This window comes from Haemaphysalis longicornis, unplaced genomic scaffold, assembly GCF_048455015.1.
Source record: "Haemaphysalis longicornis isolate Haplotype H1 unplaced genomic scaffold, Haemaphysalis longicornis Haplotype H1 scaffold_12, whole genome shotgun sequence".
Taxonomy (NCBI): Eukaryota; Metazoa; Arthropoda; class Arachnida; order Ixodida; family Ixodidae; genus Haemaphysalis; species Haemaphysalis longicornis.
The window spans coordinates 917,937-933,014 of NW_027526225.1; the positions used below are offsets into that span (position 1 = coordinate 917,937).

Here is a 15,078-nt window from a genome sequence, read left to right on the forward strand (position 1 = left end):
CGCTGCGCTGAAGGATGCTATGTACAACATACCGTGCCATTTCACCCGTGCCATCACCGAACCAACAATCCTGAGAAAAACCAGTCCCCAACATGCAGCAGCTATACACACTCGAAGGAGAGAGGGAAAACAGGCGCTCGTGCAAGACAAACAAACGGGGTGATCAAAAATTGGAAAAAAAAAATGTTCAAAAATAGGGCTGCCTGCATCGACAAAAACAAAACAAGCAGCATTCTTCAGTCGGTCGCATTTCTCGGTAATCGGTGCAGGACCAACAGTTGCATCCCGTTAACAAGGGCAAAATCTCGCTCTCACTCCCTACTCCCGAAATGACGGCCAGGCGTTAAATCACACACGCCTGCGCGCGAGAAAAACGGAAGTTACAAAATTGTGGCACCGAAAAAAACATTACGAGCTACGCAAACAGTGGCAGTGTTCACTCTCTGATGGCCCCGTCATCGTCGCCCCACACTCGGCCGCGGGGCCGCCAACAACAACGAAAGAAAAGGAACCAAACGCCACGAGAACGAAAACTCGACCGGCAAGGAACTCCCTCTGCAGATGCAACGATTCACACACAATTTCTCACAATCAGACACAGCCGTAGTCAACGACACGTGCGCGCGCGACTGAAGCACGCCGAGCGAAAAAAGGCCTTTCCCGGGATTGAATTCCAGCGCAAGCACGCCACAAAAACTCTTACACGGGCGGAAAAGAGCGCAAAATAAAAGAAGAGGCCTCGCCCCGCATTCGAGCGAGGTAGAGTTGGGTGAGAACGAAAGGACAAACTCAACGCAAAATCATTCCAAAGGGCACTTGACAGTCGCTTCGCAAACACGCAGCCATGCTAAAGCATGTAGCTTCGGAAACCCGGCGGGAAAGAGAAGACCTCTCTGCGACAAGGTCCCTAGCGTTCGACGCTCGAGAATGCAGAACCAAAGATGTAGAGACTGGGGCAGCGGGTGCAACAACATTTACACACACAGACACATGCAAACTCTGGCAGTGATTGCTTTTGCTTATGAAATGGAGCTGTCGGCCAAGCCGCACGCAGGAAAGCAACCAAGGGGGATTGGACAAATAAATAGGCACGGGACGGGCAAGCTAGCCTGCCGACAGCGAGAAGAGAGACGATGGACGACACTCACGCACGAAGGGACCAGACGCGAAACGGTGACAACAAGACACACAGTTTCAGATACAAAATGTGCAGCGAAGGAAGCAGCTGGCCAACGCTTCTTGGTTTTAGAAAAAAAAAAAAAAAAAAAACGCCTGAGCGCGCTGTCATCTGGTCAGCACGCCTCTTTTCTCCGATGGTGCAGGTTGTGGCCAAGCCTCTCTTGCGTTGCTGTGGCCAGTTTTCTTTCGAAGAGGTCGTTATGCAATGTGAAAGAGAAAGATTCATTTGCAATGATTCACTAACACACGAATACTCACAGTCGAAGCAAAGAAAAAAGGAAAACGAAAAAAAAAAAAAAAGGTTTACTACAGACAATTTCGCAAGGTTTCCTACGTTTGCCGTCCGCTTCCTTCTTTAAAAAACAGCAGTGAGACAAGGCAAGGACACACTTCCTTGCGTCATTGTATGTTACGCCAACACGCTGCGGGATACAGGTGGCGCGGCGGAAACGGAGACGCAAGAAAAGGAACAAAATAACACGGACCGAACAAAGTGGAGAATGCTACACTCACTTCCGCTGACTAGTTTTGTATGGAAACGATTTGGTGGCAGTGTTCTTTTTTAACCCTCCGTGAGCTCCAATGACGCAAGGCTCGGGTGGTATGCTTTGGTTGGGGGAGGGGAATTTGCGGGGGGAAAAAAAGTGTGGGAGGGGAGGACTAACTGGACAAAGTTCAATAAATTACAACAAACAAGAAACACGACGTAAGTGTTGCAAGCCGGTTGAAGTACCGCGAGGAAAGAAAAAAAGATTGTAGAAAAATTTCTACTGACAGCGATGTCCTAACAAACAGGTCTCAAAATCGAAATAATGCGCAAGCAACGCAGTTTGGGGCTTTGGAAATCTGACAGAACTTATGTTCGCCACAAAGTAATGCGTTAACAAAGAGACAATTTCTGCGGTTTACGATGGACATGTTAAGCAGCTAGGCATTCAAGGAACTCAATTTGAAGGGAAAGAAAAGCTTTGGTGCCCGCCTCTCGCTTTGCATTTTCTTCGTCCAACGATGCGGCAAACATGCCCGGAAAAGAGAGAAAAAAACAAAAAGTCTAAAGGACACCACGCACACTTTTCAAGCCAGTGCCCCTTTTAACATTTAACAAGGAGACAACCATCGGAAAACAAGACGGACAACAATGTTTTCAGCATGCAGCGATTAGTATAAACCTAATTCCCGTGAAACTTTTCTACTCAGGCAAGGTTTTTCATTTTTCATCCCTCGTAGCTACTGCACTTCGCACCAAAAAACAAATATAGGATGCCGTTACAGAACAAAAGTTGGCAGCTAGGTAGCTTGCATTCGCGAAGATGGGCAATACCCATGTCCAGGACTCTGTCACTTCCGCAATTGTCACTTTCGTCACAACTCTGTCACATTCCCTCAAGAAAACGCCGCTTTTGATAGCAATTTTTTCTTCCGATCTTCCAACGGCTTGCAAGCAGTGGCAAAGCAGGGGACGCATTCCCCTCCCCCGTCGAACAGAAGAAAACGAAAGAGAAGAACGCAGAGAAACGCCTCTTGCGACACCACAGCCCGAGACGCGTGCAAAACGCTTCTTCCCCGGTTCTGTCACCCCAAACCGCCGGTTCGTCACCTCAACACAAAGGAAGAAAACAATATTCAACTACGACAACAACAAAACAGGAAAACCGTGATTCGAGGCTCGTCCGAGCACGCACACACGCGCACCAAGCGGCACAGCATATCAGGCATCGACCAAACTGTGTTCCGCCAGGGGTGCGCTCGTCGCGTCGTCGTCATCGTCGTCGTCGTTGCCGCCGGGCGCCATGGCAGTGTGGCGGTGGTGGTGAGAATCTCGTCGTTTCCGCTTTCGGGTTGAGCCCCGGCGGTGCCGACGTCAAGTCAGGTAGTGTTGAGCGTGCACTGGGTGAAAAAAGCGAAAAACGCGCGCCGCGCCGTCAGCCACACAGCTCAACCGAAGGGACGACTTTTGGCGCGTCCACCGCTTTAACTCGGTCTCCGCAGAGCACCGAGGTTCTGGCAAGCCTTTTGCGCAAAATAGACACCCACGACTGCAAATCCCCTTTTTTTTCTCAGTTTTTCTTTTTTTTTCCACAGATGCTAAAGATGTCAAAATGCGTCCCGTGTTAAAGCTGCCCGAAGTGTGCCTTGGTTCCAGAAGTCAAAATGAAACCACCCTTTTTCTACGCAGCGATAATTATAGGAACAAGGGGTGGGTTGAAACAACGTTTGCAAACTGTGAAATGTCTTTACTCTTCAGCCGTGTGCCTTGGCCATCTCAACCGTTACCGAAAAATGACCAACTCAAGCTCTGTTCCAGTGCATCAAAGAAAATATCTTCAGTGCAAAGAAAGACTGAAAAAAAAATGCAAATTTTACCCTCCTCCATAATTATAGCTTGCATAGGTGCAATGATTAACGACACAAAAAGAGTCTCGCCAAAAGTGCGCCACACATTTCCTTTGGCAGAAAAGACAAAAAGTTACATTTCCACAAGCTAGCTGAATTCAGTGAGGATGATGCTGTTACGGACTCTAAAAAGGCTGCATTGCACAAAAGCAAAGAGTGGACCAGGCTTTGGCTAACTCACCCTTAACAAAAAATCACGTTGCGAGTAGCAACAGAGCTGCTTGGACACTACCACACCAGTTGGTTATTTGTCGTCCAAGCACTCTCAAATAGCCTTCACTTTTACTTTGCTTTTTCAAGTAGTTTCAAGCAACACTGCATCTAAGATTTTGCACTATGCCAGCCCAATGTAGACGTTGGATCCCTCCGGAGGATGCCAGTGTGAGAGCAATAGCAGCGAAAAACTCAATAGCTCTTTAAACATCCGCTACGCAAAGTGACTGCAAACGGCCTTTAGTTCATCTCTCAGCACATTTACAAGGACAGAGCAAAACCTTAACACTGCACCTCATAGTGCAGACAAAACACTACATCTGGTGTCCCAGAAATACGACTTCGGCCAATTTCGTACAAGCGCTCCTGGTGCAAGCCCTCCGTGGCCACGCGCAGTGCTTAGAGAGAGAGAGAGCCGTGGCTCAGTCTGCGGGGGGGGCCGCCTCCTCACCGGGATGGGGCATCTTGTGGGACGGCAGCCCCGGCGGGTGTGGGGCGGCATAGTGGGACACTCGCTGGGCCGACTCCATGGGGGGCATCGCGTACGGCCCCGTGGCGTAAGGGGGCGGGGCCAGGTGGGGGCGAGGCCTGTGCTGGGAGGACTCTGCCCCCGCAGTGTGCTGCGTGGGGTGGCCCGTGGGGGGTGTGGCCAGGAGGTTGGGCGGGGGCACGGCAAAGTTACACGGGGGCGGGGCCAGGGGGGAGGGGCCGAGGAACGGGGGCGGGATCGAGGTGTCCGGCAGCACCAGCTGCGAGGGGTTGTACACGGGTGTGCCGCGGGGCGGGGGTGGCGGTGGGGGCATGTTGAACGGGGGCGGCACCGACACGTTGGGCACGAGCGGAGGTGGCAGGGAGCAGTGCGGCGGGGGCGGGGGTGGGGGTGGTGGGGCTGCCATCTGCGGGGTCAGCGGGGGAGGCATCGGAGGTGGGGCCAGGCTCGACGAGGTGACAAGCATCAGGGGCGCCTGGGGTCGTACTGGCGAATCCACGGTAGCGGCACTGCTGTACGGCACCGACGAGTAGGAGGCCGACTCTGAGCGGAGCGACACAGCGGGCTCCTTGGCCCAGTCCCAGAGGCTGTCCTTGCCCGCGAGCCCCACTGGCGCCACCTGCTGGTGCGGCTGGTCGGCGGAGGTGAGCGAGATGTCGCGCGTGCCCAGGCCGAGCTTGTTGTAGACTGTGTTGTCCAGTGGGGGCCGCGGCTCGTCGATGCTGGAGGTGCCACTGCGCGGCGTGGCACGGTCGGCGTCCGCGAGCTCGTCGTCGTCCTCGACGGGGCTGCCGGGCAGCGGGCTCGTCGAGCGACTCCGCCGGCTGAAGGGGCTGTCCACGCTGCTGATGGGGCTGTGCGGGGGCTCGTCAACGCCACCGCGGCAGTGCGGGGGGAGCGGGGCGGGCGACAGGGGCGTGCGGGGCGTGGCAGGCCGCTCGGGGGAGGCAGATGGAGTCCGCGGGGGCGTGTCCGGCGGAGTGCGCGGGCCCCGCCTCTTGGGCAGCGGAGAGCGCCCCGCCCCCACCCCGCTCCCCTTCTTGGAGGAGCCAGAAGAGAGCGCAGGAGGGCTCCGGTGCCTCTTGCGGGTTGGCGAGGGGGGGCCTGCGTTGACCGCCTTGATCTTGATGGACAGGCTCTCGAGCTGCGTGCCACTCTCCCCTCCGCGCTCCTTCCGGTGAACCCTATCCACCACCCACTTCTTGTGCGGCTGCTGCTGCAGGGGCGCCTGCCGGGGGGCCTCGCAGTGCTCCGATGATGAGGATGACGATGAGGAAGACGACGAGGAGGCTGGGCCGGCGGCAGGGTCCTTGCGCACGGTGGCCGCCGTCGGCTCGGGCTGGTTGGATGAGGCCAGCGCGACCAGCTTGTCGAAGCCGCTGCTCACGCGCGCCTGCCAGTGGTGGCGGCCGTGCGAAGAGCCCTCGGGCCTCCGGGCCAGCGCCTCAGCCTTGATGGTGAACTTCTCTGTGGGGGGGGGGGGGGGGGGGGGCAAGACGGAGGGAATGCAGGAGGGATGGCAAAAACAGGAGCAAGTGGACGGGGAGGCAGGAGGCAGCGACAAGCGGGCAGAGGCACAGGGTGAGACAGGGAGGTCAACAGCAAGGTCGGAAATGGTGGTAAAAGTAAAGCCAACACCCAAAGCCAGAGAGCAACCGAACAAGTGCAAGGCAGCAGGGGAAGGTAAGAGGAAGAAAGAAGCGACAAGGGCACACAGTCAGACAGATAGCCACGACAAGTACAAATGGGACAGTCGAGGCAGCTCACACCCATCACGTCCCTCTGCACACCCGTACCGAGAGAAGGGTTTCAACGAATTTAATTCAATTTCTTTTTCTTATATACAAACTCTGCTGGATGGCAACAAAGGAATATTAAAGTGGCTAAAGCTTTCTGAACATCCCTTGGCAACAAAAATTGCCCCAACCTGCCTGAGAGAGGATGACGGTTCCGCATAACTAGTGCCACACAAAGCATATGAAATGACCCCAACGAGACGAGTACAAAAACAAAAATGTGCAGTGCAAAAAAAAAGAGCTTCCATGCAGTGCAATCTGCACCTTGCACACACACAAAAAGCTCTTCTTTTGGAAGCTATGCAGCACAAACATACACAGCAATTACAATTTCAAGACCACGTGATTGCAGACAGTACTGCTAAGCAGGGTGCCAACTTAGGTCCCCATTAAGAAAAACATTCCCACCATTTATTAGCCATGCGGAACCCCGAGTTCATGCAGGCACACTTTCAATAATCTGGTAACAGAAGGCACCTCAAACTGCTCTTTATTGAAGGTTACTTCCAAGCACTCCCACAGCTACATAGGCTTATCGCACACATTGAAACGTCACAGCGTTGAGGTACTATGGGCTCTGCATTCACATCTGCGACTTGAATGGGCCCAACACACACCCACACACAAAGCTTTCACAGTGGAAGCATAGTCATAAAAGTAAGTGGCAAGCGAACGATGAACAAAAGCAAACAGTAAGGGAGCACGGGTTCCATGAAAACCAGTTTATTTGTACGAGTACTGGAGGAAGGGAGTCGGTGCAGTGCTTGAGCAGTTGAAGGCATCAGGTTGCATTCGATAGCAATCAGGCAGCACACCACCACAAAAACAGGGCCCTCAAAGCAGGCAACATCTGCACCCAGTGACCCCCCACATGCTCTTATCTTCACTAAACATTTCAGCACTGCTCATGCTGAAGCCATGTCTAAACTAGAATACAGGCTGCAGTAGGGTGCCTAGAAACTGTCGGCAGGTAGATTAAAAATGCCACTTCAAACAAGCATGACAAAGACAGTCGAGCAAAGTAATAGAGCGGAAGCACCGTGTACTTGCCCGCGGCCAGTGCCACACTAGGCGCACCGTTAGCAGGCAAGCAAGGCCAGACAAAGAAAAGAGAAGCAGGCTGCACAAAATGTCCCTTCTGTCCAATTCTGAAGTAAAACTACTCTCAGCTCACACCAAACCATAGCTTTGTGCACCAATTATTTAAACGCTGGGAGAGAACAAGCACCTTCTCCTCCGCCACCAAGTCCCCCACAGACAACGTGCTACGCCACCGCACCCGACCACCAAGCCCAGTGCTGCTGCGCCGTGCAGATGAGCGGGGCTTCATAGCACTCACCTTCGACGTCCACCCCCGTCTCGGACTTCATGCGTATGCAGACGGTCTTGTCACCCAGTCCCAGTGGAGGAACCCTGCTCGCCTCGGCCGCCGCCGCCGCGTCCGCGCTGCTGCGCAGCTTGTGAGGCGAGTGTTTCCGCTTGAGCTTCCGCGATGCCCTGTCTTCCCGCTTGGGGCTGTAGCCGTTCCGCGAAGCCAGAAGGCTGCCCAGGTTCAAGATGAGCCCGTTGGACGGTTTCGGCACCGTCGCCGGCGGGGCCGCCTCCTCGCTCTCGGACTTCTTCTTGACCTGCTGTGGAGGTGGTGGAGAGGGCGACTTGGGCAGGGGCGGCGGCGGCGGCGGCGGCGGAGGTGGTGGTGGAGGGGGAGGGCTCGCTTCCCGCTTCCGGGGCGACTTCCTGTGCTTGGACTTGGACGGCGAGCTGCTCTTGCGTGACGACAGGTGGCTGCTGCTGCTGCCGCCCGCGGGCGGCACGTCTTCCACGGGGGTCTTTGGCGTCGGAGGCAACTGTTCGTCCGGGACAGAGCAGCGGTCCGGCGAAGCTGCCGTTGCGACAGCCCGCAGTGGCAACGGTGGCGGAGTACTGTGGCAGCTCGGCTGTTTGGTCGGGGACTTTTCCCTGCTCACGAGCGGCGTGTCCGTCGTCGTAGTCTTCGCTGCTGCCGCTGACGACGCCATCGGTGGCGTGGCTTCCGTGTGGTTCGGGCCCGGCATACGCCCGGTGGCACTGCTCACTGGAACGTAGGCCATCGAGAAGCAGCTGGCGTCGACAATGTCTTTGCCGCTACTCCGAATGACGGGGGGCCGCGACGACCTATCGGGAGGGGCTTCCTCCCTCGTTGAAATCGCCGGTGCCACCTTAGGGGGCACACTGCTGGCGGCACTTTTCTCCCTGGGGCTCTTCTCCTTCTGGGAAGCACTAGACGTACCACTGGGTAGAACACTCTCGGGTTGGCCACGATCCGAGACTGGGCTCGGAGATTCGGCAGTGGCGGGCAGCGTTTCCCGCAGAGCCGCCTTTGACGGCGTCGCAGGCCAGGTGGGTGTACTAACCGGCAACGCCTGCGGCCCGAGTTTTGGTGGCGGCGGAGTCGTGGGGCGTGCTTGCTCTGTCGGTTTGACGTCGTCCGGCTGTGGTGAGGGTTCGGAGGAGACAATGTCGGGGACGGGTCCTGCAAGCGAGGCAGGCGACGACGCCTGCTGCTGCTGCTGCTGCTGCTGCTGCACGGTGGTGAAAGGCGAGGCTAGCGCAGGCGGCCTCCGAGGCGAGACCAGCGTGCGCTCCAGGGCGTGTACTTCCCCTTCCAGCTTCTGCACCTTGCTGTGGAGCTTTCGCCGCTGGGACAGCGTGCTGGTGATCTCGCGCAGGATGTGCTCGTGCGAGAATTGGCTCAGCTCCTGCACAGGACGGGCACACGCGCAGCAGTGAGTGTGACGCACTTGGAAAGGACTCTCACTGGGCAATGAACGTCTCTCTCTCTCTCTCTCTCTCTCTCTCTCTCTCTCTCTCTCTCTCTCTCTCAAGTACGAATGGAAGTACAAGTAAGCGGAAGTCCATTTGCAGCACTGGCGTGGGTTGCCCCCGTGTTGCTGCTCAAGGCACTAGTGATGAGCGGGAGATTTGCTCGCAATATCCTGCAGCCACCTATCGCTGCATTCCACACTAGAGAAATTGCACAGGTGGTTCTTTAGTAGGGATGGGCGAATATTCGGTATTGTCGAATATTCGATCGAATAGCTCTCTATTCGTTATTCGCTTCGATCCGAATGCAGGTATTCGATATTTTCGAATTATTCGATGCTCCCGAATAGCCAGCTAAAAGCCAAGCTTTTCGGTCAAGCTTTCCGAGAGTTACCCCAGGCTTGGCTCAAGACCCACCGACGCGGACATTTCTATTATCAGTGCCGGCACTGCCGAGTTGCTGCCTTGCCTAGAGGTTCGACGAAGCTCTCGGCCGCCAGCACACTTAAGTTTAAAAAAAAAGGCGGCACTGAAACGACACCGCTCCGAACATAGCGGCACCAAGCCAGCAGACTTGTACAGGCCGCCATTTTGAATAGGCATGCCGCCATTTTGAATCGGCATGCCGCCATTTTGAATAGGCTCGCACAGCGCGGCAGTACGCCGCACTAAGCGAGCCTATTCAAAATGGCGGCCAGCCACTTGCGCTTTGCTTGGCTACGGCCGAGGATACTAGTGGCTACAATACTTCTTTTTTTAGCGGAGCTTCTAGGCGGCGCTTAACTCTGCGAGTTTCTAGGCGGCGCTTAAACTTGTGAATGAGCAGCCGGCGGAAACTGCTGCACCTAGAGCATGTGGCACAACAGGCATTTCTTCATGAAAACTTGTGAATACAGCAAAGGAAAGCTGTGTGTAAGATTTTTCAATAAATGTTCAACTGGTAATAGTTTTACACAATGCTGTGCCTACGTGAGTTCTAATTATTAGAAAAAAATGTATACATTAGTCAGGTCACAAGTTGCTCATTTGTCTTTGTGATTTGCAATGTGTACTATTCGAACTATTCGATTCGAAATTATTCGACCAAATCACTATTCGCTTCGAATTCGCTTCGAACCTCAAAATCTATATTCGCCCATCCCTATTCTTTAGTTCTTTAGCCAGCTAATTATGCTTAAGCCAAACATGCTATTGACTACAAGGCAAACATGCTATTGACTACAAGCTGAGGCCTACAAGGCAAAACAGGAGAACGAAGTCACGGGGCACAGTCGATGGGCCTCCATTACTTGTATGAACCCGAAATTATCTGCCCACGTTGGTCTATCTGTGAGCGATGTCTGTTTTTAGGTGCTTGGAATCCTCGCCACCAAAACCGAGCCAGAGTCCATTAAGACAGGTTAAGGGGGGACGTGGCTTTCAAAATCAACTTTTTTATTTCTTTGTGGATTTTGATGAAAATTGGCACAGCAACTGGAAATGCTTCTGTGATAACACCAGAAAAATTTGAAGTTAATATTTTGATAACTTTTTTATGTATGAAATTTTCTTTCTGTTCCGCTTGTACCGAGCTTGAGCGGCTTATAAAACACGATAGAAAACTTGTTCGAAGTGCTTTGCATTCCCAAATGAATGGACGAGGTCGTGACAGTTTTAGAATTTTTTTTTTACAACACAATGTTTTTTAGTTTTCATTTTTTTAGAGGTTAATGTGCAACAGGCATGTCAACTGTGAACGATTATTTGAATAAAAAAATCACAAAAAACAAATCTGGAAAACTAAAAGTGTCACGACCTGAACAGTTCATCAAGGAATGTAATGCAAGAAACGGAATCAAAATAGACCCAGCAGTCACGAAGAAATCCCTGGGACAAGCGACACAGGTGGCAAAAAAAACTGTTTTGAGAAAACGGCTTCCGAAGTTGCAACATAGGTTTCACATATCAAAAGTCGTCACGGTTGTAGCCTTTCATGTCCTTTTGAACATGGGGCTTCTGGAAGGCCTTGCCTTGAAATTGGAGTGCCTTTTCAGCCTTTCTCTTTCCAGAAAACATCATTTTCAGCTCCTCCGTGAAGAGTCATACCCCCCTTTGCAAACCAAACGGAGGGGAGATGGGTTTCAATGGGCTTTCAATGCAAAGTAGGTTAGTTGGTTGGCTGTATCGCACTGGACAACCTCCTTTTGCAGTGTTGTCACCATGGCAACAAGTTAAGCATTTTTTAACTTAAATTTGAACATTTTTGGCTTTTTTTTTCATGTTTTATCTTGCCTGGCACACCAACTTAGTACTCATAGTGCAGGTGTTCATTGCCAAAAGTTTGCATACCACAAGGTTGAAAATGAGCTACTTTGAAGCTTGGTAGAGTATTCTGCATAACTCCCAACATCAATGCAACAGCATATTTTTTTTACTACTTTTGACATTCAAGGCATCCAATATTTCTCGCAGCACAGCCAGTATGCCCTGAGCAATGGTATCAATAATTTCCCTAAAAAAGTCACTGTTAAATGCTGCCACAGTAACGTACATTTTTAACGCAGAGAGCATATTTTTATTCCTATATTACTAACTCAAACCTGTTTGCATGAAAATTACAAGTGCACGGGAAACATTGCGCAAGAAAGGCGATATGGCTCGCGCGCATCGCAGCGCACGCTTACCGCGACATATCGAGCTTTGATTATGCCTGATATGGCTGGTCAGGTCGCTTTTAAGATTAAAACTAACGTCGCAGGCATTAATTACAACTACTGGCGTTCAATCGTAACCGGTTGCCCAGTCATGTGATGCTCCAATGCGCGTCGGCTATGCCGTGCGCGCCGCAGCGTTTGACGCGTCGACCGTTTCTTTCTCAAGGCTAGCGAGCCCACAGTCAAAACACAGCAATAACTAAGCGTGTAAACATCGCAAATCCGACTAAAAGTTCACTTCACGAACCGCTATCGCAAGCGCGCACACCGCGTCACCCTCCGGGGTCTGGCGACGGTAGAGTCACGCGCACCACGAAGCGTTCGATGACCTCCGCCTTTCGAGCCACACAACTTCCCGTAATCTGGCTCGTTATATCTGGCATTCCCATCGCGATAACGTCCGTTTTGAATACCACAGATTGAACAGAAACTCGGCCGAGCGAAGCGGCGAAAATGAACTCAATCCGCTCGCTACGCAGCTCAGGCGGCCGCCATCTTGCGTTGCGCCCGCGACATCCAATCAGGAGGGTCGCCCCGACCGGAGGACCAATAGCGCTTCAGCATCTATTTCTAGCTTCGTTTGTGCGTCGTTTCTTTTCTGCCGTTTGTGCGTTTGTGAATGAACGAAGATAAAAGAGACGAGCGGAACCGGAAAAACGATCGCTCGGCCGATCTAACCATATCAAAATGGCCGCGCCCGGTGGCACCGTTGCGGAGATAGAGCGCTCCGAAAATTGCCGTTTTTTCGCCCTTTTGCGCTGATAGTTTGTCACCGCGCCTGACAAAAGTATTTTTTTATGCCACTTTGCGACGCTTTTCAGCGTAAAAACTTTGCAGACGCACAGAATAGGAAACATAGAAGCCGAATATGCGGGTTTCAAAAAAACGATGTTTTGGTCATTTTTCCGAAGTTGAAAGCCGCGTCCCCCCTTAACGCAACAATCTTCTCAATCAACAGCCGCTAACCCTAGCCATGGCTGCCTCAACTAAGTGGAACTGAAGATAGCCGTAGTGGGAAGCGGGGGAGAGAAAGATGGAGCAGAGTGGGAGGGAGGGAGGGAGGGAGGAGAGAGAGAGAGAGAGAGAGAGAGAGAGAGAGAGAGAGAGAGAGAGAGAGAGAGAGAGAGAGAGAGAGAGAGAGAGAGAGAGAGAGAGAGAGAGAGAGAGAGAGTAGCAGTAAGAAATTTGTTCACGAATATTGATGAAAAAGAATGGTACTGAAGTGTGTAGGAGTGCTGTTTGACACCAAAGATGCAAGACGGACGGGACAAACAAGAACAGACGAGGTGGAGCTCAAATCTATGCTTGTACTTCTCGTTCGTCTTAAGACTGTGTCAAGAAGCGCTCCTACACACTTCAATATGACCGATAATCAACTCGCCCACTGCCAAAGAAGGACGAATTAAAAACGAATTAAAACAGCAAAGCCCGAAGCCGACGCTGAAAGTGTGAAGAATGTCGCTTGTTCGGCCTCCGACCACTCACGTCGGTGGGCAGGAAGAAGCCGTTGAGCGCGTCCACAGTCAGCGCCGCCCCCTGCTGGTGCGCAGGCGGTGGGGCCACCTGTGCGGTGGTGGTCCCGGGGTGGTGGTGCGGGTGGGCCGGCGGTGGCTGTGGTGGGGCCTGTGTGGCGGGGGGCCGGTTGGCCGAGGCGGCGGCCAGCATCTCGGCCTGCTGCTCTTCCAGGTGGACCACCTCCCGCTCGAGGGTGGCCGCCCGCACCTGCAGCTCCCTGTGGCGCATCATAATCTCCTTCGCCTGCACACACAAAGGGGGGCACAAGCCGCCGCTGTGGTGGTGGTTGCGCCAGCGGTGCTGCTGGCCGCCTTCGGCCCCCTCGCTTCGCACCTTCACGGTCAAATGGAAGGACTGGAAAGAGCGTAACGGGGAAGGGGCAAGCAACGGGCTGGGGCTCAATTCCACGTCCGGCAGGGACAGAGGGGAAAGCACTGGCACACGTTGGGGAGGGGGATGCAAGTGAAACTACTACACACAGTGCTGCTCTTCATTAAAAAGGCTCGACAACACTTCCGGTAAAACGCTTTCACTCTTTCCTTCGCACCTGGAAGCACTGCGAAGGCTATAAAGTTATCGCCACCACAGAGTGGCACTGCGTGCTTTGCCCGTCGCAGCAGATATGTCTCCCGTTTCTGCTCTGCTTTGGTGCCATTTCTTTTCTAAAGTGGCTATTGGATGCGTTCATTGCTGCAACTGAAAGGGAAGCCAGCCAGTAGCCGCTACACCGCTGTAATGATGCGATTCCGGCAGTCGAGGGACGCCAAGACCAGGAAAGAGAGGAAATCCTTTCAGCCAGTTTCCAAGTTATCTGATAGGCATAGAGCCGCAATTTTTGGCTGACTTGCATTGCGACTCCCTAATCTAAGTGCTGGATGCGCTGGTTGACTATGTCAGGGGTGAGACAGCTGAATCAAGTTTGGGAGCAGTTTTTGGAGCAGCAAACTCCCGATTTTGGAGCAGAAGAACCTTGGTTTGGAGCAGTTAACGATATTTTTTATGTCACCTTAGGTGCCCAAAAAATCAAATTTTTGGCAACTCGGGGGGAAAGAGCACTTTTTAATCGGTTTTGAATGTATATAACACTGAAACAGCCTCTTAATAAAGTTTTTCTACCAGAATATCACGAGGTACCAAATGCACTACCTTTTACAAACAATTTTTAAATTCTTAGGCCCTATGTATATATAGATAACATGGAGCTCCGTTGAAAATATCAAGTTGAAAAACTAAGCAATCGTAAGGCATTTTTATTATCATGGGAATGCCTAAATTATTATTTTTGTAATCCCAGACTTGGCTTTAATTAAGCACAAGTGTAGAGCCACGGCAAAAGTTGCGCAAAGCGAGGTGACAGTCGTCGCACCCCACCAGCTTTCCCATATCAAACACTAAGGTGCACGTTCACTACGATCGATCGTAATTTGAGTAACGTTGATATGTTTATCCATATCTCTTTTGGCATTAAATTTCACTTCAGATTGATGAACCATTATTACTAGCGTGCAATAATAGCCCGTCCCGCTATCGGACATTGCTTGAACATTTTGCGGCGATGTAGCCTGTGCCACCCCTTTTGAAGTGTCGACCGTCCCATTCACGCCGCTTGCAAGCTCGCTGTCAAAGGCAGCAATAACTCCACGTTTTATAACAACGCAATGAGTCAGAAATTTCACTTCAAGCGCGAACCGCGCCTCACACGAAACACGGTGAATTCGCGGGCACCGCGTTGTTTTCTATGAACTCCACCTGTCGAGTGGCGCAACTTCCCGTAACAGATCAAACTAAATCTAAACCTAGCCACCCCCATAACCAAAAGCACAGTAGAAATCTGCGGAGAGCGGTCTGCCTGAACTAGAATGATCTAGCCTGAACTACGAGCAACTGCTTCGCCCGCTGGCCATGTTTTCCGATCCTCACCATACCAAGATGGCGGCGCCCCGTATTGTCGTTCCGGAGATACGGCGCTCAGAAAATTGCCGTTTTGTCCTTAACT

The 15,078-nt window shown here is 52.5% G+C and overlaps 1 protein-coding gene across 1 annotated transcript in view; it reads right to left on the reverse strand.

Moving 5' to 3' along the window:
• The window catches only part of Gpp (DOT1 like histone lysine methyltransferase grappa), a gene marked incomplete in the record, with an annotated part of 66,841 nt that overhangs the window by 13,405 nt on the left and 38,358 nt on the right, over positions 1 to 15,078 (reverse strand). Inside the window, 3 exon segments of the mRNA XM_077692707.1 lie at positions 7,375 to 8,810; positions 13,053 to 13,325; positions 13,416 to 13,436. Coding sequence (XP_077548833.1) covers positions 7,375 to 8,810; positions 13,053 to 13,325; positions 13,416 to 13,436 — 1,730 coding nt within the window.